Source organism: Ceratotherium simum, chromosome 12, assembly GCF_057802395.1.
Source record: "Ceratotherium simum simum isolate JZ-2026a chromosome 12, ASM5780239v1, whole genome shotgun sequence".
NCBI classification, from domain to species: domain Eukaryota; kingdom Metazoa; phylum Chordata; class Mammalia; order Perissodactyla; family Rhinocerotidae; genus Ceratotherium; species Ceratotherium simum.
The window spans coordinates 40,017,690-40,044,843 of record NC_141911.1 but is presented as its reverse complement, the minus strand read 5'-3'; the positions used below and the strand labels follow the sequence as shown (position 1 = coordinate 40,044,843).

Sequence of the window (27,154 nt, the reverse complement as noted above, 5' to 3'; positions counted from 1 at the left end):
CTAATTATTAGGGAAATGCAAATCAAAACCACAATGAGATATCAACTCACACCCATCAGAATGGCTATTATTAAAAAGACAAGAAATAACAAGTGTTGGAGAGGATGTGGAGAAAAGGGAACCCTCATACACTGCGGGTGGGAATGTAAACTGGCGCAGCTTCTTTGGAAAACAGTATGGAGATTCCACAAAAAATTAAGAATAGAACTACCATATAGTCCAGCTATTCCACCTTAGGGTATTTATGCAAAGCACACGAAAACAGTAATTCAAAAAGATGTATTGTACCCCTATGTTCACTGCAGCATTATTCACAATAGCCAAGACTTGGGAACAATCTAAGTGCCCATCAATGGATGAATGGATAAAGAAGATGTGGTATATACATATGTTCATTGCAGCATTATTTACAATAACCAAGATATGGAAGCAAGAAGATATACAAGTGCCCATTGACAGATGAATGGATAAAGAAGATATATATATACACAACGGAATTTTACTCAGCCATAAAAAAGAATAAAATCTTGCCATTTGCAACTGCACGGATGGACCCTGAGGGTATTATGCTAAGCAAAATAAGTCAGCCGGAGAAAGCCAAATACCATAAGATTTCACTCATATGTGGAAGATAAACAACAACAACAAACAAACAAACACACAGATATAGAGATTACATTGGTGGTTACCAGAGGGGAAGGGTGGAGGGAGAATGGCGAAAGGGGTGATAGGGTACATGTGTACAGTGACCAATGGTAATTAGTCTTTGGGTGGTGAACATGATACAGTCCACACAGAAATCAAAATATAATGATGTACACATGAAATTTATATAATGTTATAAACCAATGTTACCTCAATAAAAAAATAAACTTTCAAAAAATAAAAATAAAATGGGTCAACTGTCATGGACATATATATTTATCCATATCCATATATATATATGTAGATGCATATAGATCTACATATATATATGGAGATACATATGTATGAGAGCAAAAATTTTAAAAACTAACCAAAATTAAATGAATTGCTTGGAAGACAATGAAACAAAAGAGATAAAAAAAAAAATGAGAAAATCTGTGCCTCAATGTAGGAGGTATCACAGCTAACAAATGTAAATTCAGAAAGAGAAAACAGAGAGGAAAAATATGAAAGAACATAAGAGCACTTCCTAGAACTGAAGGACAGGTGTCTCCTCCCTGACAGGATCCACCAAGCACCTAATGTAATGAAAGAAACACATACACATACACACACAGAAGCAAGGCATAGCATCCTGAAATTTCTGAACATCAAGGATAAGGAGATTATAAAAGCTTCTACAGAGAAAAATAGGTCACATGCAAACCCTCAAAAATCAAAAGTGGCATTGTATTTCTCAACATTTACACTGAAAACTATGAGGCAATGGAGAATGTGCTTCAAATCCTATACCCAGCCAAATCATCCCTTGAGGGTGAGATTAAAATAAAGTTTTCAGTCATGCAAGGTTTCAACAATTTTACCTCCCATGTGGAGGATGCATTCCACCAAACAGAAAGTAAATCAAGAAAGATGAAGATGGGATCCAAGAAACAAGAGATCTACCAAAAGAGAAGGTGAAGGAAATTCCCAGGATATTGTTGAAGGGATGTCTTAAGAAGACAGCTATTAGTCGGGGTCCTCTGAGAAGCAGACACCAAAACATGAAGAGACCAGAAATTTATTAGAGGAAACATCTGTGAGAGAAAATGGGGAGGGAGCCAGGGAGGCTGGAAGAGCCGTCAGACGGTAATACAGGTCTGACCCCAGGGGAAGGAGACAGGGAAGGAAGGAAGGTTGAGCGGACATGTGTTAGACTATGGTGCAGTTCTAGGGAAAGTTCAGCAAGACTGTCAAGAAGTCCTTAAGCCAAGGCTGCCTGTCAGAAGACTCCAGACTCCCCAGGAAGGAGCCTGCTTTAGTGCCTCTGCTGTGCTCAGTCACTGGTTGGAGGCAGACTGTGGGAGGCATGGCCTCGGCACAAACCTGGTGATGAATTTCAGACAGCAACAGCTGGGGTCATCAGTCAGTTACTCCCAGCAGTCAGAAATCTGATAGGAATATTCTCATGGCTACCTGTGGTGGCTTTGTAATGGGTCACCTTGGCTAGCCTAAACTACAATTCCCAGGATTCCCTTCCCCATACATTTCTGGTTAGAGGGACACAAGAGATACTTTCATGCAAGATTTGGGAGGCAGAAGTGAAGCAGCAGCCATTTTGTTTTTTACACTCAGGTTGAGGTAGGCGCTCTTGCAGATCACACGTGTTGTCACTACCTACCAGCTCACCTCACTGTCATGGAGCAACAGCCGGGCCTGCAACTGCTCCACCTTCCCCTGGATCCTCCTGTGGCTTCCCTGACCCCTGGGACAGATGTATGTTTGCTCCATGACAAAGGGCATCAGCTTCTTCTGCAGGACACTCACATCACAAGGTTGGAGGCAGTGAGAAGTGACATGGATGCCAGTTCATCTAGTCAGTGCTTATGGGTTCCAGTTTGTCCTTGTTCTCCACCATTTTACATCTACCTTTACTTTTGAATTCCTGCCCTGAGGACTTCAATCTCCAGCATCAGACAAAAACAGCAGCCTTACAGAATTTATTTAACCAACTCCTACTTGTATAAGGTAACACCTCTGTAATGAATCTCTTATTACATACTGCCACCCACCCTCCCATACATACACACACACACACACACACACACACACACACACACACCCCAGTGCTCTGCTTCTCTGATTGAACTTCCACTTACACATTGACACAGTATCTGAGCTGGAGGTCCAGGAGAGGTGTTTACAAGAAAAAAGTGTGGAACTGAGAGAGTATTTGTGACGGTTTCAAGAAATATTTTATAGATCTGTCAGAGAACTTAGGGATATACTGATAACTGATAATATTTTAAAAATTAAGGAAACAACACGGCAACTACTGATTCTAGGAAAATAAAATTATGCCTAAAAAGGAAATTTAAGCATAGGACATGACATGAATCAGGTATAAACAATACTTATGTGGTCATAATAATGAAAACATGTATAATGATTTCAGCAAATACCACAAAAAACTATACTAGGAAGATGAAGAGAAATATATGAAAGAAGAAATGGGATTATAGGGGCCGGCCCCATGGCTTAGCGGTTAAGTGCGCGCGCTCTGCTGCTGGCGGCCCGGGTTCAGACCCCAGGTGTGCACCGACTCACCACTTGTCCGACCATGCTGAGGCCACATCCCACATACAGCAACTAGAAGATTGTGCAGCTATGACATACAACTATCTACTGGGGCTTTGGGGGAAAAAAAATAAATAAAGAAAAATTATAAAAAAAAAATGGGATTATAGAGCTAAATCCTGATGTTTCATAGTATGACATCATTAGATCATGTCTTTAACTATGGATATGTACACACACATACATATGTACATATCACGTCATTTAGAAATGTAGATATCTATTACAGATATCCGTGTACATATGTTATTTAGAAATATGAAAGCAAATATCAAAAAGAAAAACTAAAATAAGAGGATTGCTCCCAAGGGGTGGGATGGGGTGTGGGATAGGGAGAGAAGTGCTGGTGTTCTAAATGCTACTGCAGTCCTTTCAAGACTTCTAACCTATGTACATGTTTTACCATAGTAAAAACACACAAACTTAAAAAATTCTAGGTTAGTATAACTGAAAATTAAACACTAAAACTCATCAAGTTGACAAAAACAAAAAAAGAGAGGCAGAAATCTGACAATACCAAGTTTAAATGACTTCGAGTTCAAAAATAGGCATGAAACTATTGCTTAGGGATGCATACATTGGTGGTAAAACTATAAAAAAAGCTAAGGAAATTACCATAAAAAGTTAGACTAGAAGTTACCTCTAAAGGGTAGGGAAAGAATTGTGGGTGTGGAAGGGAAGACAGTATACTCCCAGCTTCGGGGATGCTCATAAAGTGCTATTTCTTATATTAAATAGGTTACATACACATATAAACTGTATGTGTGTGTTATATGGACTTGGGGGATGAGGGAGCACTAAGCTCACAACAGAAACAGTGGCAGATACTCCAGCACACAGTTGTAGAACTTCTCACGCTATGTATGAGGTTTAGCTTTTGCCTAGTCCTTGATATTGCAGGTAAATTATGATTTGCTGTTAAAGGAGCTCTAAAATAAATGAATGTATATTTTATTTATACTTTACATTAATATTTTATCCTAGAACAGAAATAAAACAGAATTTGTATGTATAGTAGATATGAGAAAACTTTATGCAAATATATACAAATTTAGACATTTTGCACGTAGGAGTAATTTTTAAGGTACGGCAAATTAAGAAGTACACTGTCATTCTATCACCATAAATCTTAACAGTAAATAAATACTCAAAACAAGAAAGGTTAAACATAGCCTTTAAGTACACATGTCAGTAATATCTCTATGGAAACAGGCTGTTTGATGGTCTACCACTGGATTGTAAACCACTGAAAAATACATGGGGAAATCAGGAATTTAAGATCCCAAAGAATCACTATAAAATACTTTTTATATAAATCATTTAACCACCAAGTAAGTAATTGCTTATTTAAAAAATTCACTTGAAGCAGGATACATGGAGACCCAATCACCTTTTAAAAAAATGTTCAGTATAGCAATGAAGTCTTTAAAAGGTCTTTTCACAATCAAGCTGCCTTCAAAAGGACTGCTGAAAAGCTAAGGCAAGACCTACGAGAAACATGTGATAAACACAACAGATACATTTGATTAAGAGACATCTAGAGATATCACAATTCTATGGAGGTAATGAATAAAAAGCAGAATTCTAACTGCAATATAATCCTAAATACACTTTAAGGAGACGTGGAACTCTGAAGGGAACTGGAAAGAAAGGTAATGGAAATTATTTAGGAGTGAATGAAAGAGACATCCCTTAATTAAGGCTGACTCCATTCAAGTTTTCTGGCTTTATGATTTTTTCTTTTCTATGAGATAATAACAGTTAATAACAACGAACATGTTTGGAGCACTTACTCTTTGCCAGGCATTGTTTTAAGAATTTTACACGTACTGATTTATTCCAGCCTTGCAACAGCCCTATGACGTACACTATTTTCATCTTCATTTTATACACAAGAAATCTGAGGCACAGAGAAGCTAACTTTCCAAGGTTCATAAGTGGCAGAGCAGGAACTCAAACCCCACAGATGACTCCAAAGCCCACGATCTTGGATCTTTATCAACTCAAAGATATAAATGTATATCCAATAGTTATGTGTAGTGAAAACTCTCAGTTTCATGAGATTATATAGAAAAGCATACTAGTGGATACTTTTACAGCCTATAAAAACATTATCAATTTTCAAGGCTTTGCTCCTTTCAGCTACCATTTACTGAGCTGCTACCACGTGCCAGGCACTTAACATACATTTGTTTTAATCATCCCAACACCACGTCCCTAATTTATAGCTGAGGAGCCTGAAGTTCATAGAGATGTTATATAATTTGCCAAGGGTCAGCTCGCTGGTGAAGGATGAGGCCAGGATTTGAAAGCAATTTCCCTGCCAAAACTCTGAACATAAAAGTAATAAAGTAGTCTTCAAGTATGTCTGTCTGGAATAAAAATTAGACAAGAATATATAATTCTGAGACAAGTACAAGTGAATAAATATTGGCAATTCAAAAGGCTATAATCCTATATACGCTTTAAAGAGATGTGGAACTCTGAAGGGGATTGGGAAGAAAAGAAGAAAGTAACTCAACTGTGTGAAAGTCCCACAATACTCATTGTTTCCTATTAGTTATGGTACCTAGAAGTAAAGCATGACAATGGGAACAAATGAAGTTCTTGTTACAGGTCTAGGCAGAAGTGAAAACTCAATACATATCTCCACTTATATTAAAAATTACAATGCAAACATCTCTAGTATTCTCAATAACAGGTTTTCAAAACAGTTGAAGTAGTCCACCCCACACACATTTTGCTTGCAAGATTTGTGATTTCCATTAGTCCCATAATGCATATATATAACAGATTTTGTTTATAAAAGTACAAAAAACCCGACCTCATAATTTACTTTTAAAAGTATTTATCCAAATCTAGAACATCTGTCTAGAATAGGTAAGGAGGAATTATAAAAATGAATATTTTGGAGTAAGAAGTAATGAATTTTATTTTATATAAATTTTAAAAGCACTGAACTAACTCTACTACTTATTGCTTAGATATTATGAAGTTTGACTGCATCTTGATGTGAATTACTATCATTTTGAGAAAAATGTTAACTTGTTTCCTAAAACTGCAATCAGTGACAACTGAGTAGAAAAAGCAAAGACATTTTTGTTCTATTCACAAGCACCAACAAACAGCTCAGTGGGGAAATGGCAGTGTGCCAGGTTGCCCTGTGAGCAATTAGGCTTCGTGGCAATCAGGAGACTCAGGCGTTTTAGGCCCTTAGAAAATGAGCATGTTAAGGACTTGGTGCTTTTACTTCCCTTTCCAGGAGGCACACATGAGATATATCATATTTAGATGACAACCTCTTCCATCTATGGGACTGAAAGAAAGGTTAAGACAACTAATAAGAAGTAAACTGAGGAGAATATGTGAGAGATTAGCGAGCATCATTGCCTGCTGGACCTACTGACTATATGTAATAACTGCTCTCAGACAGACAGTAAACTCATTCTAATAATCAGAAGAAATCATAATTAAAACATTCCTACAATTATTATGAAATGTAAAAGTGTATTTTAATTGATCAAGAAACTCAGAGTGAAATTCAGAGGCAAACACACCTGAAATTATCTCTCAATGCAAAACAGTTGAAACAGGGAGCCGGCCTGGTGGCTCAGCGGTTAAGCGCGTGCGCTCTGCTTCAGCGGCCCGGGGTTCTCAGGTTTGGATCCCTGGCGTGCACCGAGGCACCACTTGTCAAGCCATGCTGTGGCAGCGTCCCATGAAAAGTAGAGGAAGATGGGCACGGATGTTAGCCCAGGACCAATCTTCCTCAGCAAAAAGAGGAGGATTGGCATTGGATATTAGCTCAGGGCTGATCTTCCTCACACACACACACACACACACAAAAAATAGTTGAAATGGGTAAAACCCAGTTTCAGCAAAGACATGTATATTTACTCCTTTATTAACTCCTACACGGAAAGTTTCTAAGAAAAAAACAAACAACGTTGAATTATTCAAGTAAACCTTACGGGAGACTGTGGGTATCAACTTCCATTTCACCAAACTTAAACCTGAAGTTCCCTATTATCTGGTAAATGCTTTTTGTTTTGATGTTTTATGAATGTGAGTGAAAGCTTAAGATTGCCAACACACTGGACTACATTTTGCAAGTCTGCTGTCTGTCTAATATGATACCCAGTAACATAATAAGAATAAAAATGAAGTAAATAAGATCAAAAATTAAAAAAAATTAATGTAAGGATCCATAAATATACTTTCCAGCACATTCCTTGATTAGAGTAATTATGTAGGGTCAGTTGAAAAATTTTACAAATTCAGTATTGTCAAGAAGCCACCACATTTAAGTACCTGAATTTCAAATGAAATGCAGGACAAAATTTTGATATTTTTATATTCATCTAGCCAAGATACACTTCAGTTTATAAATAAAATAGATTTTAAAGGGCAAAAGTCAATATTTAAATCAATCCTCTTCATATATATCCTTGACAAAACCTCATTATTTCTCACCTTCAATACTTTCTAATTTCATTTAAAGTTTTTCATTATCTATAGTACATAAACATACATGCCTTTTCTCTACTTCTTGATGTGCCAGGGACAACCATGTAATAATATACATCTATGAAAACTTATTGTATAAACAGAAATCCTCACAAATTTAAAATATATGGACCAACAAAATGTTTCACTACACTCAGAAAACACAGAGTCTTTATTCCAAGAGGAACTTTCAGTAAAAAAAATGATGTGTGAACAGCAGACACTGATGTTCACACAAGCATACTGCAGACAACCCAGCAGGCGGTTTTCTGTTTTTTTTGGATTATGCTCTGGAGGTGCTGGCACAATGGAATTTCAATACCATAATTGCTTATTTCTCTGTGTATCTTTAAAATAACAGGTAAAGAAAAAAAATCAACTACAAAACTAACAAAACAAAATGTTTTTAATTCTTCTTTTCAAAGGATGTAATTTATAACCATTACACAAATAGAGAAGAAGCACAAAAGGGGGGGAAAAAAGAAATAAAGTAATGTTCCAAAGGTTCAGTTTACAAGGACCTCACACTAAGTTTTTTTTTTTCTCTGCAACTCTTACTAGAAACAGTATTATTTGCTAAAAATGCACTAGCTGCCAAGAGCCATGGTCCATCTAAAGCAAAATGCTTAAGATGGAAATAGACTGTTAATACAGAAAAAAGGGCAAGATTCAGTACACAAATTTCTGTAAAACCTATTTAAAAAAAAGAATAAGATGAAGTTTTCATTTTGATATCTTTTTGACTGAAAAATAATTGCAATAATAGATAAAATAGTAAAATATATAGCACTGTATTAAAACAATAAGATGTAATCAAATTTCAAACTTTCTAATTAAACCTTTTCTTTGTAAGTTATTGGGAATTCAACACTAGTCTTGGTTCACATGATAGAACAATGGGAAAATTTTCCGAATGGTTGAACACTAACTCTGACAAGTGTGGAGAGCCAACTACAATACATTATATGGTAGCATAACCTGCCACCCACGTTGCTGAGAGAACAGCTTTCAAACACATGCACTGAGCTGTAAAACCACAAAATCCCTTATTACACATTGTCTTTCTTGCTCTAGGTGAAATATACCATCAATTTTTTCCATTATAAATCTTTTTTTATTACTATTTTTGAAGCCTATTTAACAATTTGACTGTCTTTTTCTTACACTGTAAAAGATGCCTCTTTAAAAAAAGAAAATGCAACAGGAATGTTATCATCCTCCTACAGTATTACAAGGAAGGCTGATATCTGCTGCACAGCTTCTCACAGCTTATTTTGGGGATCCATATTACCTAAAATGAGTTTTAAGCTCAAGTTCTTTTTTTTTTTTTTTTTCATTTAAAGACCAAGCCCTGATATTGGTTCAGCAAGTTTCTTAAAGCATTTGAAAACATTTGCTTTCTTTAAGAAAGACTGATATACTCCTTTGGAGGTTCTTGAATAAAATGCATGGTTTTCATCATTACCAAAAAAAAAAAAAAAAAAAAAAAGAGAGAGAAAGAGAAACAGATTGTCAAAATTTGTCATGGAGTGAGTGTTCTCTCTCTTTTTGTGTCTCTTCCCAACATTTCTCCCCTTCCCTGGCACAAATCCAAACCTATACCAAAAAAACAAACAAAAACAAAAAGTTATTTTAGATTCAAGGATATAATGGTGCCCTAGACAATATTTGTCTTATATTGGGAAATCATGTAAATGAAGCAAGACTGCAGGATGACAAACCCGCTGCATCCTCATTACAGCACTGTGCTTTGTCAAAGATGTGTTCTTATCTTTTAGAAAAGAGCTCACTGCAATAATGTACAAACCTGTACAAAAGGGCCTGAGATAGAGAACAAGAAGGGTGAAAAAATAAAGAATGTAAAGACACTACTTTTACAGATATTCAGACACTACTTTTTGGATATTCAAGATAGTTAAAATCATTTCTAATACTGTGTGTTTCTCTCTAACATTTTGCCCACCATGACCCACCTCCACCCAGAGTCTGTTAACTGAATCACAGCATTCCTAGACAGTTACAGGACATAACGGTTTCTTCTGGAGTTTTCATTAGTAATGTTGTTCAAAGTGAATTTTATTTGTAACTGTTTCTATTATATTGACTAGGTCAATTAGTCCCATGAATTATTGGTCTTTCTGCCTGGTAGCTTGGTGGATTATTCAAGTGGGACCATTCATAACCTGTAACTGAATGCAGCCAATCAACCTCAGAAACATGAAAATACTGGTACCTAACGGGATTTTAAGTTTATCTTAATAACATATTACAGTAATGACATTTTCCCCAAATTGGTGGTATATTATTTGACAGAAACTCTACATTTTTGATGAAACTCTACATTCAAATTAATTCAATTTGTAAGTTATGGTGTACAAATTACATAGAGTTATTTCTATCGTATGGAAGTTCACCATAAAAATGTAGAAGCTTTTTAAAAACAATAATCAGCAATTAATTATTAATATCAGCATGCCTACATTTACTTAGACAATTTATACAACTAAATAAAGAATATGAGAACCCTTTAATATGCAATATCCAGTGCTCTTATCAAGATTTCTCCCAAGGTACCAAAAGCACTACTACTCTCTCAGAAGCTAATGTGGAAATTAATTTGTATTTTACTTCAAATATTCAAAAAAATCTTTAAGTTGCCAAATATTACTTATTTTTTAAAAACACTAAAGAAAAGAGATTGCATTAATTGAGTGTTACTATGTGACAGGCAATATGAATAAGTACTTCGCAAACTTTATCTTAATCGTCTCAGGAATCCAATGAAACAGGAATTGTTATCCCTATTTTATGTATGAGGAAACTGAGGTTTCAGAGCGGCTAAATATGTCCCTAAGTTTCACACAGCTAATAAGTGGCAAAACTGAGATCTGAAACCAGATCTGTCCAGTTTGCCAAATTGTGGTCTTTCAATATCACTCAGCCTAAAAAAATATGAGATAATCCCCAGCCATCTCCCAGTATCATCTTGTAATAACTGGACCATAGAATACTACTAAGCTTCAAACCATTCTATAAAAGAATGATATCCAATTATTACTGAGCAACAGCTAGAAGGAGATGAATGAATGAATAAGGATGTTCTGTTATCCATATAATTATATCAACACTAAAGTTTTATTAACAGTAAGACAATACCCCAGTTTTTTCCATATCATTTCCCACTCAAATGCACTCGCACACAAATGAAAGTACATGTGGTCTACACACGGGCCTGTACTCATACATTACCTACTCACATACACACAAACTCATCCAAACTGTTACACCCAATACTCCCAGTTTCTAAGCCAAAAGCATTATCTATTATGCCAGGCCACAAAGAAGTGAAAAGCTGTCTTATTATCACAGGTATCAGGTATCAATTTCTTTGCAGAGAAGGATTTTTAAAACAAGTTGAATAACTTTTTCATATAGTAAATTTTTTTAAACTATCTGATCTAGTGAGCCAACTTAACATATATTCTAGCAAAAATTGTATTATGATTACCTCTGTTTTTGCCTTGCAAATTTCAAACAGAAGCAATGTGTTCAATTGTTAGGTCAAACTTCCCTAAAAGCAAATGCCTATTAACAGGGGTACACCCTGTGCATTTCCAAAACTCTGTTACTACTCCCAACTTCCCTGCCATGGGAGCCTTCAGATTGGCTAGCATAACTCTCAGGGCTTCATTCACTGCCGTTTGTAAAAATATTTGTGCAATTAGGATGGACAGAGCTTTTTTGAAAATATTGGCTTGGCTGAAAGTCATGGCAGTTAAAATGTGCATAAATAACAGGGTTTTTTTAATGCCCATTTATACATCCCCAACTCTATAAATTTATTACTATAAATATTGCATTACTTTAAAAGAATACATCCTATAGAGCAAGTATAAGGGCTAAGAAGTAGACTTCAGAGTCATCAATATTCAGTCAGCTTTGCTTATTTTCTAATTAAATCGAATCAAATCCTATAAGCACAAAAAATTTCAAGAAGAGAGTACAAAATCAAAGGAAGTATCCAAGTTAGTAAATTATTACCTTAGTAAAGAAAAAATCTAATATTTTGACACAATGGATCAACATGTGATCCAACAAATTTTATGCTATTAACTGGATCACATCAAAAAGATTAAAACTGCTAAATTATTCCTTTATAAAAGCTACAAAATAGTAATGCTACTGATGCTGTAGTTTCAAAGGATTGCGTCTGTATATATAATCCAATGCCAATGGAAATCTCATTAAAATAAAAAACAAAAAAACTAGAAAACCTGCTTGGGATGTATGCTCTGTCCAACTTTGAACAATTGATATTGAAATGCCAAATATCAACATTAAATTAAAAAAAAAATCACTTCATAGGCTTAGATCTGGCAGTAAGGAATTGAATCCAAGACAACCTATCTACTCTCTATTACTAGAACATGCCGTAATAAAGATAAGACACATTTATCTAGCACTTTTTGACCTCGTGCAGTCATGTGTGAGCAAGGATAAAGCAAGCAGCCATTACAAAACTATAGGAAAAAAGAAGTATGGAAGGACATAAAGTTATATTGACTGAGAAACCTACTATGTATTTGGTATATTGCAGATGTTTTAGACAACTTATTTAATCTTCACAACCACTCAAACAAGATAGGTATCGTGATTCTCATTTTTTAAAGTAATCAAACACAGGCTCAGAAAGGACAGTGATATTGCGCTATATCACAAAATAAAGAGGTGATAGTACCAAGATTCCAGTCTGATCTGACAGACTCCAAAACCCACAATCAAAGCAGCATGTGGCAAAGACAATCCAGAAACGTGTTGCTTCCTCTGGCTTAGGTCTCATCCTTCTGTCCCACTTCAAATACAATATTTAAAACCCAGATTGCAGATTATGAAACAGACTGGGTTTTTGCCCCTGGAAGCCAAGGTTAGAGAACTCTGCGTTCAGTGGTGAGTACAATATGACTCTGGGGGAATAGCAGCAAGTTTCAAATGACTACAACTTCAGGTTAAACGGAGTTCAGTGAGTCATGATAATTCCATGCTACTGATAACCCTGATCTTAGTCAATAGAAAATTTTCAAATTTGAATTCCATATTTGCCTTACACAATTCTCTCTCAACACAAGGCAACTCTTCATACAAAATAAGTATTTTAAAGCCAGGAACACCTCTCAATGCCTTTCACTAATTTTCCTCAGAGAAGTGATAAAATTTTAAAATGGATAAAACTAACGTTTAACAACCAGATTTTACAAACTAACTGAGAATAATTTTGACTTTTTATCCTTTTATTACCTTAAATGTAAAGCAGTTCCTAAATACTAAGGTAGAAGAGTGAAGGCAGGCAGAGATTTCTTTTCATTCCTCAGTTTGTTCTTATTCCCTAAAGTGCCTTCCTTATCATACTTCACTTGAGCTTATCACCTTTGGGCCACGATAAGGACCAAGTTATGAGTCTCCTAGATTCTCCTAAGGTAAATTATGTTCCCTTGAGTCATTATCTTTTCTAAGATCACATTCTTATACCAGAAAGTGGGGCTGCTAGGGTAGAATCAATTTAAGAACTAATCTGCCTCAGACCTTTTTCTTCAGTAAAGCTAAAACAGATGCCCCTCTGCTACCTTTAAAATAAATACAAGGGCCACTGCAGAAAAAAAAAAATTGCATAAATATTAGCTGAGCACCTATGTGCCAGGTACTTAGGCACAAGGGTGATCAAGACAGACACTGTCCCTGTGCTAGTGGTAGCTATCAAAGATTTGTGGCAACTAATAAGAAATATGTTATAAAATTACTAAATAAATGGCAGAAGGGTAAGATTAGTGCACAGAAATACATATACAATTGTTATTAAGTAGGTCACAGATTTGACTCCACAGTTCCTGACAAAGCAAAGTGAGTATCATTCTTGGTTCTGACACAGTACAGAGGTTCTTCTACTTAAGAACAGATTAGTTTCCAAAGAGCTATCATTAAGCCCATTTAATCAAATGTGCAAAGTTTTAACTACAGAAGCAACTGCTAATAGCATCTATTGGTGACTGAGAGAGTTGACATTCTTCTCCCACCTACTGCTGCCCCCTCGCAACAGGTAGGTTTTCCATATCTATCAAAGTCCCTAAGTTGAAAGTTCTTGAGCACAGGAACTTGTGTGTGTGTGTGTGTGTGTGTGTGTGTGTATGTGTGTGTGTATGAATGTATAATAAAAACCAAAATGCTTTTCCTAAATTCAGATCTGAAGGAAATTTTTACTCTAGATCTGTAATAAATAGGCCACTTTGTGATATAGTGGACCACATCCTCAACAATATTCCTAATAGAATTACAATAACAAATTTCATAATTTCTTATGTATCTCAATGTAGGCCTATGGATTAATACTAAAGAGAAATTCTATAAAAGTAATTTTATAAAATAATGTAGCCAAAGTATAATATTTATAATAGCTAAAGAACATGAATGTCTTTCAAGCAGTTCCCAATTAAAAAAAAAAACAAAATAGAAATATTCAATTCTTGGAAGAATAGTCTGAAGATCTAAGAATAAGCTTTTGAGACTATTAGCATCACAGTCCTTTCTTACACAAGTTTTGTGTGTAACACCTCTTTGCCTCTATAGTTCATAAAACATAGGAAAATAAAGCTTTCAGATTAAGTTTTGACGTTTTAGCAATTATATCGAAAATGAGTATTATACTTAGTGAACAATGACAACAGATGCAATATTTTTAAAAGGGCTATTCACTTTTCTCATGAATCTCAAAGAAACTATAATTAGAAGAATAAGTCAAAGGCCACAGTTATTATTGTATATGGTTATTGTAAAAAGGACACTCTACATAAACAACATATATTAATTGGTCAGATTCACTAAAATTAAGTGAAATGAGAGAAAAAGCAAAAATAGAACCTCAGAGGATAATATCCTCTGCCTGAAAAACTTCATTTACTCTAAGAACACTATCTACCATTAAATAATCACAGAGTACCTTTTCCTCAACTTCAGAGGAGTTTACTAAATCTGAATACTTAGGTTAACTTACATAAAACTGAAATTCAGTTAAGTGAAAGAATATAAGATTATTTTAACAGGGATTTTTTTTTAATTAGAGTAAAATAACACTAATTAGTCTATAAACATTTTACAGTCAGAATGTATTTTCAAAGTTGCTTTCTAAATACAGATAAAATAGATATACTAATATCTACTAACATACACTAATATATCTACTAAGTACTTTAGTAGTTAGGGCTATAAGTTTCTATTACAATTATTTTATTGATTTCTATTATAAAATTGGAGATGTTTTCCTATAGAAAAAAATATTGGGGGACTCATTATTATGAAATCTCATTTGCTTAGAGGCAATCTCAAGGAAGAAACAGGAAAAACAGAAGTTGCCAGCATATTATAATTATTATTTTATATGAGCTAAATGTGCCAGTCAAACCCTAAGAAAACTTCTTACCCTGAGTGGTGGGGAGGGAGATGGAGTGTATAGTATACATTTTCCCTTTTTCTTTTAAAGACTTTATTTTTCAGAGCAGTTTTAGAGTCACAGCAAAATTGAGAGGAAGGCAGAGAGATTTCCCGTATATTTCCTGCTCCCTTACATGCAGTGCCTCCCCCATTATCAACATCCCCCACCAGAGTGGTACTTTTGTTACAACTGGTGAACCTATATTGACACATCATAATCACCCAAACTCCAGAGTTTACATTAGGGTTCACTCTTGGTGGTGTATGTTCTACAGGTTTAGACAAATATATTATAACATGTATCCATCATTATAGTGCCACACAAAGTATTTCGCTGCCCTAAAAATCCTCTGTGCTCTGCCTATTCATCCCTTCCATTACCCTTAACTCTTGGCAACCCCTGATCTTTTTACTGTCTCCATAGTTTTGCCTTTTCCAGAAGGTCACACAGTGGGAATTATACAGTATGTTGCCTTTTCAGATGGCTTCTTTCACTTAATAATATGCATTTAAGTTTCCTTCATGTCTTTTCATGGCTTGACAGCTCATTTCTTTTTTAGCACTGAATAACTTTCCACTGTCTGTACCACAACTAATCCATTCACCTACTGAAGGACGTCTTGGTTGCTTCCAACTTTTGGCAATTATGAATAAAGCTGCTATAAACATGCGTGTGCAGGATTTTGTATGGATATAAGTTTTCAATTTCTTTGGGTAAATACCAAGGAGCACAATTGCTGAATCATATGGTTAAGAGTATGTTTAATTTTCTAAGAAACCACCAAACTGTCTTCCAAAGTGGCTGCACCATTGTGCATTCCCAGCAGCAATGAACGAGAGCTCCTGTTGCTCCACATCCTCAGCAGCACTAGGTGTTCCAGATTTTACCCATTCTAATATGTGTGCAGTGGTATATCATTGTTGTTTTAATTTACATTTCCCCAATGACATAACATGTGGAACATCTTTTCATACTCTTATTTGCCATCTGTACATCTTCTTTAGTGAGGTATCTTTTAAGGTATTTGGTCTATTTTTTAATCAGGTTGAGTTTTAAAAGTTCTTTGTATTTTTTGGATAACAGTCCTTTATCAGACGTGTCTTTTGCAAGTATTTTCTCTCAATCTGTGGCTTATCTTCTCATTCTCTTGATATTATATATTCCCAATCTGAGGTATCTGTCACTATGAGAGATAATTTTGTTTATATGGTGGCAAAAAGTGGGAACCTATGGAATATATAAGACCTAGAGCAAGAACTTATACTCTTCGTTACCAAAACTAAGCAATAGAAAATTTACGCAGCTACTTAGGAAACACCATATTAATTCGGAACAAGATAAAAGACTTTGGGCTCAATACAAGTTGCTGGCTTACATATTATCTGAACAATTTCACAACTATTGTCTCAAAGTTATGGTTACCACTTAGTTTGAATCTAGATCTTTTCTCACCAGAAGTTCCTTGAGGGTCTCCTCTGCCTAGTGTCTCTGTCCTACTTAATTAAGCACCAGAGATCAAGACTAGCTGTGGACCATTCAATTAGCTAAGTATCATTCTTAAGAATTACAAAGTAGACAATTTGTTCCGAAAATGGCTACTGTTTCTGTTTTCTATCATCAACTATAATTGCAAACAGAAGAGGAAAGACCTCCTAAAGCCTACAAACCCTTGCATGATGATTTTTCTTAATTTCCTTATGAAGGTAAAATGGCCAAAGAAGAAAGTATCAATTGGTTTATATTCCCAGAGTTTCTACTCCAATATTCTCATTCTTTTATTCTGAGACTTGGAATATGTTTTTCTTTTTTCCTTAGAAATTTTATTCTCCAAATTACACTGTTTAAAGCTCTTTATAAAATCATTAAGCAAAACCAGTCAGCAGGAAAAAAAGCAAATATTTATAAATGTTTGTGCCAAAAGCATTAGCATTAAAAGTATCAATCAATTTTCGATAGACTATATCAAGGAAGTAAACAATTTTTAAATACATTTCAAAAATCTATAGCCTGGGCTGGCTCCGTGGCTTGGCGGTTAAGTGCGCGCGCTCTGATGCTGGCGGCCCGGGTTCGGATCCCGGGCGTGCCCCAAGGCACCACTTCTCCGTCCAGCGCGAGGCCGAGTCCCACGTACAGCAACTAGAAGGATGTGAACCTATGACATACAACTATCTGCTGGGGCTTTGGGGGGAAAAAAAATGAATAAATAAAATCTTTAAAAAAAAAAAATCTATAGCCAATCGATAGATTGACTGTCACTCACTAGCTCATTTCCTCAGCTACACATTTCAATTTTTCTGAAAAACTTAAAGAAATGTTTTGGTAACTTGTAATCTAATGTGATTTTAAGGAAAAAAATAGAAGGAATATGTATTGCATGTTGATTCCAGCTATACTGCTGACTTGCTGTGTGACACTGGGCAGCTTTCTTCACCTCTCTGTGCCTCATTTGTAAAATAATGGGATTGTACTTGATTAGAAGTTGCTAACTGGTGGCCCTTTGGCCACATCCAGCCTGTGGACATACCTTGTTTGCCCAGCATGTTTTAACAATTGGGAAATTTCACATTCAAATCCAGATTTCTGATTTATCCTTAAAAATTGTAAGACTGGCAACACTGGGCCAATGTGTCCCGCAAAGGCTGAAACTGAATAGCAGCTGTCCCCTTTGGACAAGGCACGGACTTTTGGTGTTAAATTACCTGCCTGATTGCTTAGCATCTAAGTTTTTGATGAAATAGATTATCTTTAAAGTTTCTTTCAGCTCTAACATTTTCACATTTAGAGTGAGCTATATAGCAAAAGATCCATTTAATCTAAGTCCCAGCTTCATTTGAATAAAGGGATAATAATAACATCTGACCACCACTTGAGCTTTGGAGAGACAAAATGAAACAGTGAGTGGTGACTGCTTAGCACAGTGATATGCATGTAGAAAGTGCTTAACAAACAGTACAGGTAACAATAAACATAAATAATGGCGAACATAATGACTCAATTCTATGATGGTTAATCCAATATAAATCAAAATTGACATGCTGATTCTTCTCTTCCAAACACAACATTGGTCCCATCAAAAAATCAACTGCAAGATTTGCTGCACCTCTTTCTGCTGCTACTACTGTTCTAATTAGGGCCATTTTAGTTGCCAAGAATAAAGATTCACTCAAAAGGAAGAGGGGGTTTACTGAGAAGTTTATATACCCATGGGAACCCAGGAAAATGTAAACAACCAGGTATCAGACAGGTCAGTAAATGAAGACTACTGGGGGCATCAGCCACTTGCTCAACTTTACTTTTCTCTCTCCTGGTTATCTGTCCTTGCATCCACTCTATTCTCCATCCTAACTATACCACCCACTCTATACCATCCTAACTTCTCCTGTATCTTATAGTTTATATTCTTCTCATTTTAAAACTTCAGTTTGCACATGGCCCTTCACCTTACTACCCTCCCATGTCACTATCTCTCTGAATCAAGTCTTGCTGCTAACCTGCCTGTTTCCTGTGAGTCATATTTTTGAGAGAGGCAAAAAATTGAAAATAGAACTACCACATGATCCCATAATCCCACTTTTGGGTATATACCCAAAAGAACTGAAAGCAGGGTCTCAGAGAGATATTTGCACATTCACGTTCATAGCAGCATTATTCACAATAATCAAAAGATAGAAGAACTCAAGTGTCCATCAACGGATGGATAAACATAATGTGGTATATACATACAATGGAATATTATTTAACCTTAAAAAGACAAGAAATTCTGTCACTTGCTACAACCTGGATGAACCTTGAGGTCACTGTGCTAAGTGAAATAAGCCTGTCACAAAAAGACACATACTGCATGAGTCCACTTATACGAGGTATCTAAAGTTGTCAAATTCATAGAAATAGAGAGTAGAATAGTGGTTACTAGGGGCTGAAGGGAGGGGAAAATGAAGGAGTTGTTGAATGGATATAGATTTTCAGTTTTGCAAGATGAAAAGTTCTGGAGATCTGCTATACAACAATGTGAATACAGTTAACCCTTCTCAACCATACACTTAAAAATGTGAAGATGGTGAGTTTTTTGTTATGTGATTTTTATCACAATTAAAAATTTTTTAAAAATTTTCTGAACGAAGGAAGTGGATTTTCCCAGATAATCTTTTTGAAGCAAACTTCACAAGCATGAGTCAGTGGCAAGCCCATGAACTGACTGCCGGTATATTTATTTGACAACTTTTTTTTAAATGCCTACTGCTTCCAACACTGTGCTCAATTCTCAGCCAGGTGCCCACCCCTGCCCTGTCCAGCTGGCCATACTTGCTCAGTCGGCTTTCCTCATATAAAAAGGGGCTGATAATGTCTATCTCTAAAACCATGTCATTTTCACTTTTGTAAGTAAAATGTATATTTCTACTATGTTATAGACTGCCATAGGGTTAAATAAAGGGCTTTTTAATTTTGGTTTTTGTTTTCTTTGCCCTGTTGGCTGTTACTGCCATCACTCTGCCTAGAAGAAACAGTGCAGCTCCTCCATAACTGATGTGAAAGAGCACTTGAAAAAAGTGACCTTATAGCACAACGCTCATGAAAGGAACCTCATCCACTTCCAAGTTCACTTTAAGTACGCATGAGCGGGACATAACCTTCCAATTCAAAGTATTATGAAACAAAAGAAGAATCCCCTTCAGAATCTCCTTACTTGGCACAAATACTATGGTAGGAAACGTTGGAAGTCCTGCTATTAGAAAAAAATAATTTCATTATTCTCAAATCTATAAATTTAGAAACTATTACTCCAAATAGTGATTAAACTACCTGCAAGAACTGCCTTAATTCAGAATTGCATTAAATAAATTGCCTACTAAAACATGTAACACAGGTTTATAAAGGAAACTTCTCAGTCCCTATCTAACTGGATACTCCTGACCATTCTCAGCTTCTATGGCATCATATTCTCTTTTTTTTTTTTTTTTTTTAAAGATTTTATTTATTCATTTTTTTCCCCCCAAAGCCCCAGTAGATAGTTGCATGTCATAGGTTCACATCCTTCTAGTTGCTGTACGTGGGACTCGGCCTCGCGTTGGACGGAGAAGTGGTGCCTCGGGGCGCGCCCGGGATCCGAACCCGGGCCGCCAGCATCAGAGCGCGCGCACTTAACCGCTAAGCCACGGAGCCGGCCCGGCATCATATTCTCTTGATTTTCTTCTCATCTCTGGCAGTTTCTCTCATCTTTTCTCATTGGATAATTTTTTTCTACCCGATCCTTGAATATTGGCATTTCCATAGTTCCAGCCCTGGCACTCTTCTTTTCTACTATACACACTCCCTGAATAAATCAAAACTCACACCAAAGCTTCTACTTACACACTGATGATTCCCAAATCTACACCTCTAACCTAGACTTCTGTCCTCAGGTTCACATCCATATACCTGACTACCACTGATAAGCCCTCCATCTGAAAAGATAACAGAAATCAGTGACAAAAATTAATCTCAATAGCTTAAACTTTCTATCCCCAGCCTCACTGTTCCTTAACTCTGTATTCCATTTCTGATTAATGGCAACATTCACCCAGTTGCCAAACCTGACAATTCTAAATGCCTTCTTCTACCTACTTAAACCCCCTACACATACTCCCAGTATACCCCAGGCAGCCATCAGTCACAAGTCCTTTTGATTCTACTTCAAATACATCCCTTCCTCTTGAACCCAACTGCCATAGCCTTAGTTAAATCCTCCTAATTTTCACCTGGATATTACCTACGTGGTCTTCACATTGCTCCAACACCAGCATTCCCATGATTAAACTCTATCGTTTCCTCAGTTAAAGTCTCAACTCCCTAGAAGTCTGACAGTAAGCACAATCTAACTTTTGCCTATATATTTTCACTGTAACAATTATATATTTATTCCCTACAAGAATGTAAACTCCTTATGTACAGAGGCCAAATTACCATTACCATCACAGTAAATGTGTTGAATGAATGAATACTTCTCCAGTCCTTGTCACTCTCTCACACCTATGCAGTTTCCAGGCACACTAAATTATCTGCAGTTCTGCCATCATGCCATGCCCTCACTCTTCCACACCTTTATGAACACTGTGCCCCCTTTTAGGATAGCTCCACTTTTTTTCTCCACCCGAATAGGCTTTATATTTATCCTTAAGATTCAGTTGAACCATGACTTCTTTTAGAAAAACTTTTTAAACCACTGCTCCTAATATTCCATTGTATTCCCACAGCATCCTGAATGTATTTACTAGACTATATTATAATTGTTGATTTATTTGCCTATTTCTTCCACCAGAACTATGAAGTGCTTAAGGACAGAAAACATGACTATCTTTGCTGTATCTCCAGTACCTAACACAGTGCATGGTACTTAGCAGGCCCTAAATCAATATTTACTGAATAAAACATGAATCTATCTTGTATGGGAATGCCACACTACATCTCTCAAAAAAACTATAGTCTAAGTTTACAGTCAAACACAAAACAAGAGATACAAGAATGTTTCTCTCTTAAAAATATATACGATATTCTGCTGTGCAACAAATTTTAGTTTTCAAAAGGAAATATATCCCAAATGCAGTTACCTCAACTCCATTTTGGAAATAAGTAATGTATATAATTATGAATAACTTTTTTAAATTGCATAAGTTACTTTTAGAAAGGGATAAGAGAGGACATTTCTGGCCTAAAAATTATGTGTATCACACCAAAACATTATACACTCATTTCAAAGATGTCCTAAAATTAATAATAAAAATTAATTTAAAAAATATTGTCTTTTAAATTAGCTAAATGCAATAAAAACTGTTTTTTTCCCCCAAAGTCTCAAAAAATTAAACGCTCTGTCTTATCAGACCAATTTATGTTTGTACATATTGCCTAAATCATTCCACTTTATAATAACTTGTTTAAAATAGGCCCCTCATAAGAAAGTAAATATAAGTAGATTTTAAGATCAATAGATAGAGTCAGAGCCTTTGTCTGCATCTTCTTACTCTACCCCACACATTAATGGAACTCAAATTGTAATAGTAAATGTTATTTTAACAGAAGAGCTGACTTATTAACCATTCTGTCAAAGTGCCATATATGGACTCCCACAGCCATGCCACTGATTTAAGACACAAGGTAGAGAGCCAAAAGGCTCGCCCACACGGAAGAAAGGGAAAATATCATTATAGCTCTCTTAACATTGAAGACTTGTTTCAAGCCTCCTCTTAAAAAAAAATCACTTGGTAACACCTTTACTATCTGAAGACAAAAACAAGGTTTAAAATCACTTACGTGCTCAAACTTGTGCTCCATCAATATTTTATCCTTTTGTGGCCACAAGTTTTAGAAGCAAAATGCTAACAATGAACCAAAGGACAACTTTCACATATGCTGAAAATATCTGCTTAACCTTAACTTAACAAGTTGTTTTTCACAGAACTTCATAGAAATAATTTTGAGAGCAGTCACTGTATGTCTAATAAATCACTTTAGTTTCATATTTAAGCATAAAAATTTCTACAACAGTTTTTTTTTTTTTTTTGGTGAGGAAGATTGGCCCTGAGCTAACACCTACTGCCAATCTTCCTCTTTTTGCTTGAGGAAGAGTGGCCCTGAGCTAACATCTGTGCCCATCTTCCTCTATTTTGTATGTGAGATGCCGCCACAGCATGGCTTGATAAACGGTGTGTAGGTCCGTGCACAGGATCTGAACCCACAAATCCGGACTGCCGAAGTAGAGCGTGCCGAACTTAACCACTACGCCACCAGGCCAGCCCTTCTACAATAGTTTTTAAAAAGAGAAGTAACTAGTTAACAAATCGAAAAGGACTTTAAGTTTTCTTGGATTTTAGCTGGACATGTTTTCTAAAATGTTAAAATGGTCATATCTAAGATATACTGGTATTCTTTGGTTCCTTGCTGTAAATGACAAAAAATTTCCTTCACACATATTTTCCCTTCTGAGAGCAAAGGAAAAGAACAACATTAAACCAAAATATAATGCTAAAATACAAAGGATTTAAAAATTTAAAAAGCAACTACATCTTTATTTGAAAACTTCTAACTACTTTTTGAGCTATATGAACATAATAACTTCCTGCATAAAAGTAACACAATTGAGATGAATGAAGTATTCTGAAAAGATGATATAAAGACTCTGAAATGCTAAATTCTCACTTCTATATAGAAATAGTATCTTGTGTAGAAGCAATAAATTATAAACATCTTATAAAATGTCCTGAGGTTGTTGGTTTCCAATTTGTGTAGGATGGATAATTTTGAAAACAAGAAAGTAGAATGAGCAGCATAAATAAATCCAACTTTGGCGTCAAAAATGTTCTATTTGGTCAAACCTAGTTTTAGTATCTTGTAACCAGTAAGCAGAAAGTCTAAATTTCATTTCCATTTTAAGTCCCTCCTCAAGTATAGAGGTTAAAATATGCATTCCAGAATAGTAAAGGAAGGGCCTGATCTCTTTGTGGAGATTTTTTAACAGAGGTAACAAAGATCTAGATATAACATCATGCTTCATAACTGAAATGAAGGAAAATATGATAAAGAAAGAATAACTTTTGGATAAATAGCATAGCCATTAGCTTTTCTCATCCTGAACTAGAATTTTTTAAAAGTTACTACTTCAAATCAATAATAAAATTACAGAAAATAGGTTTTTAGAGTGTTTCAAGTAAACAAATCCATAATTTCTAGTAAAAAAGGAAAACCCATTAAAACACTCCAATACACACTACACCCTCCAGTGGGCAAACATCCATGGAAAAATATAAAAAGATTTAGTTGGATTTTCCACTCGGTTAAATCAGTCCTATAACTAATGAAATGATGGCTCTAAAAACCTCATAAAAGTTCACACTATTTTAATCACTTGTCTTAGTAGCCGAGTTAGAAGCAAAGATTTTTTAAAAATAACAATTTGGATCTTATAAGGAGTATGTAAAAAAATAAAATCATGATCTGCTTATCTTTCCTTAAAAAACAAAGTGCTATCAGATTCTTACTCCTTTAACTTAGAAAAAGGTAAATAGAATAAATCACGTATAAAAATGTATAATTCAAAGATAAAGTATCCTTTATATCATGAGCTGCAAAGGCCAGCACTAATACTTTAAAGCAAAATCCAAAAATTATGGTTCCTTAGTGAGAACTGTGGCAGAAAAGCAGTATGTTCATTAAGTTTTCAGGAAAACAACTTACATTATCACCTGGTAATATTTAGTATTACTGGTCTCATGAGGCTATGCGGTCACTACACAGAAATATAAACACACTTAGAATAAAATTAAGAGACTACCTAAAAGAGCCCTTATTCTATATGGCTAATGTTTCAGCATTTAAATGATATAATAGAAGCAAAGACTAGATTAAAAGTATTCCACAATGGTCCAAATATCATTTCAAGTTTCTCCAATTTACAACAGAAAACAAAACATATATTTAATATATAAATTTAGAAATCATGTATGAAGGCGGACATTTCCCAAAATGCATCAAAGAATTTCTGAACATATATACTCTTGGAAAAACTAGCACAACTAAGACTATTTGAGGTCTTGAACTTACTACAATTAGGATATGAGACTAGCAATTAAAGGATAACAGTGACATCTAGTGGACATTCCAAATATATACCACACATATCTTGGATCAAAATATTTTATTTCCCGCATTTCACGTTATTTCAACCTGCCTGAGGAATTATATGACAAATATTTAGTTTTAAACAAAAACAAGACCACTCTGCTCCCAAAAGCCTTCTCAATACGAGTTACCCAATCACGTGATCAACAAAAATGTTTAACAATTAAAATATAAGAAGCAAATCAAGTCTTTAAAGCACTAAACACTGATTAAATGTATTAGATATAGGGCTAAAAGAAGGGCTAGCAAAAGGTCCAATATAATTAGAATAATAAAAAGAATTTAAAGATTCTCAATGAAAAAAGCACTAGGGCAAATGAAAAAACTTACAAAGGAAGTAAAGAGCTTATCTATTTAAGAATTTATTTAAGCATGGGAAGTATGTATTAACCAGTATGGTCTCTCAGATAAAATAGGAAATGTTTTTAAACTAAAAGAAGAATATCTTATCTACAACAATTTTTCAAAAACAAATTAGCTCTCAAGAAAAGTTATAGGATCATTTTTTAAAAGTAAAGAAAGATCAATGTACGGAACAAGACCAGGTAGTTATCTCAAAAAGCGACAGTTTCCTCAAAGAAGGATGAAAAAACAAGCTAAAAAATACCTGTGGACAATGTCCTTACTTACTCTTATTTGTCAATATATAAGCAAATTTCACATGAGAACAACAATGCACTTAATGAGAAAACAATGAAAGTATACGTGATTTTTATTAAGTATTTTATTACTAACTCAGGGAAGCAATATAAATGTAGAGACAGGGTCTTAATATAAACACTAAGTCAAGTAAGAGTCCAGGCCACAAAGTAGGAAGTCTTTCAAAAATCACAGGTGCTTCCCAGATCTCTCAGAACCACCTAACCTAAAAGATTTCAACAATTATTTGAGCTCCATGATTTTCTGACAAGAAAAAAATGCCAATAAGGGCCAGAATTTCTCAAGTACACAGTTCAAAATCATTGAAAATATCTCTGAAATGTAAATATTTGTGGACTAAAAAAATTCAGGTGAAAAAGCACTGTCCTAATAGCTTCAAAAAGTTATACAGAGGATAAATAATTTGTGGTATATTCAAACAATGGGCTACAACTCCATATAAGCAGCAAAACTGACCTATGGAACAAATGAATGAATAAACAAACAAACAAAATCAGAAGAACAGTTACCTCTGAGGGTAGGATGGAAATGGAGATAGACGGGTAAGGGATATGAGGGAATTTTCTGGGGTAATGGAAATGTTCTATATCTTACTAGGAGCTGGGGTTACACAGATGTGTGTGCATTTGTCAAAACTCACCAAATAATATACTTAAGATCTGTGCAAAATTTATATAAATTTTACCTTAAAAAATGAACCTTAAGGAAATATTAATAACTCCAGTTATCATATATCATGCTGAAGTATTTGGGGTGATGTGTACAGATATCTGCAACTTATTTTGAAATGCATATAAAAATTAGATGGATTGATGGACAGATTATAATAAAGCAAATACAACAAAACATCAACAATTATGGAATCTAGAAGGTGAGTATATTGGGGTTCACTATATAATTCTTTCAGCTTTTCTGTATGGCTGAACATTTCCATCACAAAATATTGGAAAAAAATAAAGATGTCAATCAGAATTCAAAAGAAAATAAAAAATGTTCTAAAAAATTAAAACTATGTTTTCTTAAATAATAACAATTTTCCTTTTCGATATTAACATTTTAATCTGTCTAACCTAACATCAAATGAGACTAACTTCTAAAGGGCAAGAGTTACAGGATAACATATTTTTAAAAATCTGAAAGACATACCCGAATTTCTTGAAGGTTGTGAAAATTATTTCCTACTCTGACTGAGATCTTGCTTGGAGTATAGCTTTCATCAGATTTGTAGTCTGCATAAATACATAATGTCTTCACAGTTGTTTTTCTTCTAAAAGCAATAAAGTAAAAACAATATGCCCTTTATCATGTAGAAAGTTTACATCCAAAACATCTTCTGATTTTAAAAATCATAGTTTGCCAAACTGAGCATTTGAATCAACAATTTCCATTTCCTTTAATTTTAACATGATGAAAACGAAGAACATGTAAAAATACAGATAAACATTTACTTATATAGACATCTCTTACCTAGAACATGGTCAAGAACCAGATGTGAGCAAAGAAGGAACAGTTAAGCCAAAATAGGTATCTTAGAGTACAAACAAGCATTAAGGATTTCAGTCCTGGCCGGCCCCGGGGCGTAGCGGTTAAGTGCGTACG

General features: G+C 35.0%; 1 protein-coding gene across 1 annotated transcript in view; it reads right to left on the bottom strand.

Moving 5' to 3' along the window:
* The window catches only part of ANAPC10 (anaphase promoting complex subunit 10), an 80,716-nt gene that overhangs the window by 20,037 nt on the left and 33,525 nt on the right, over positions 1-27,154 (bottom strand). Inside the window, exon 4 of the mRNA XM_004420880.3 lies at positions 26,702-26,822. Coding sequence (XP_004420937.1) covers positions 26,702-26,822 — 121 coding nt within the window. The remainder of the gene's footprint in view (positions 1-26,701; positions 26,823-27,154) is intronic.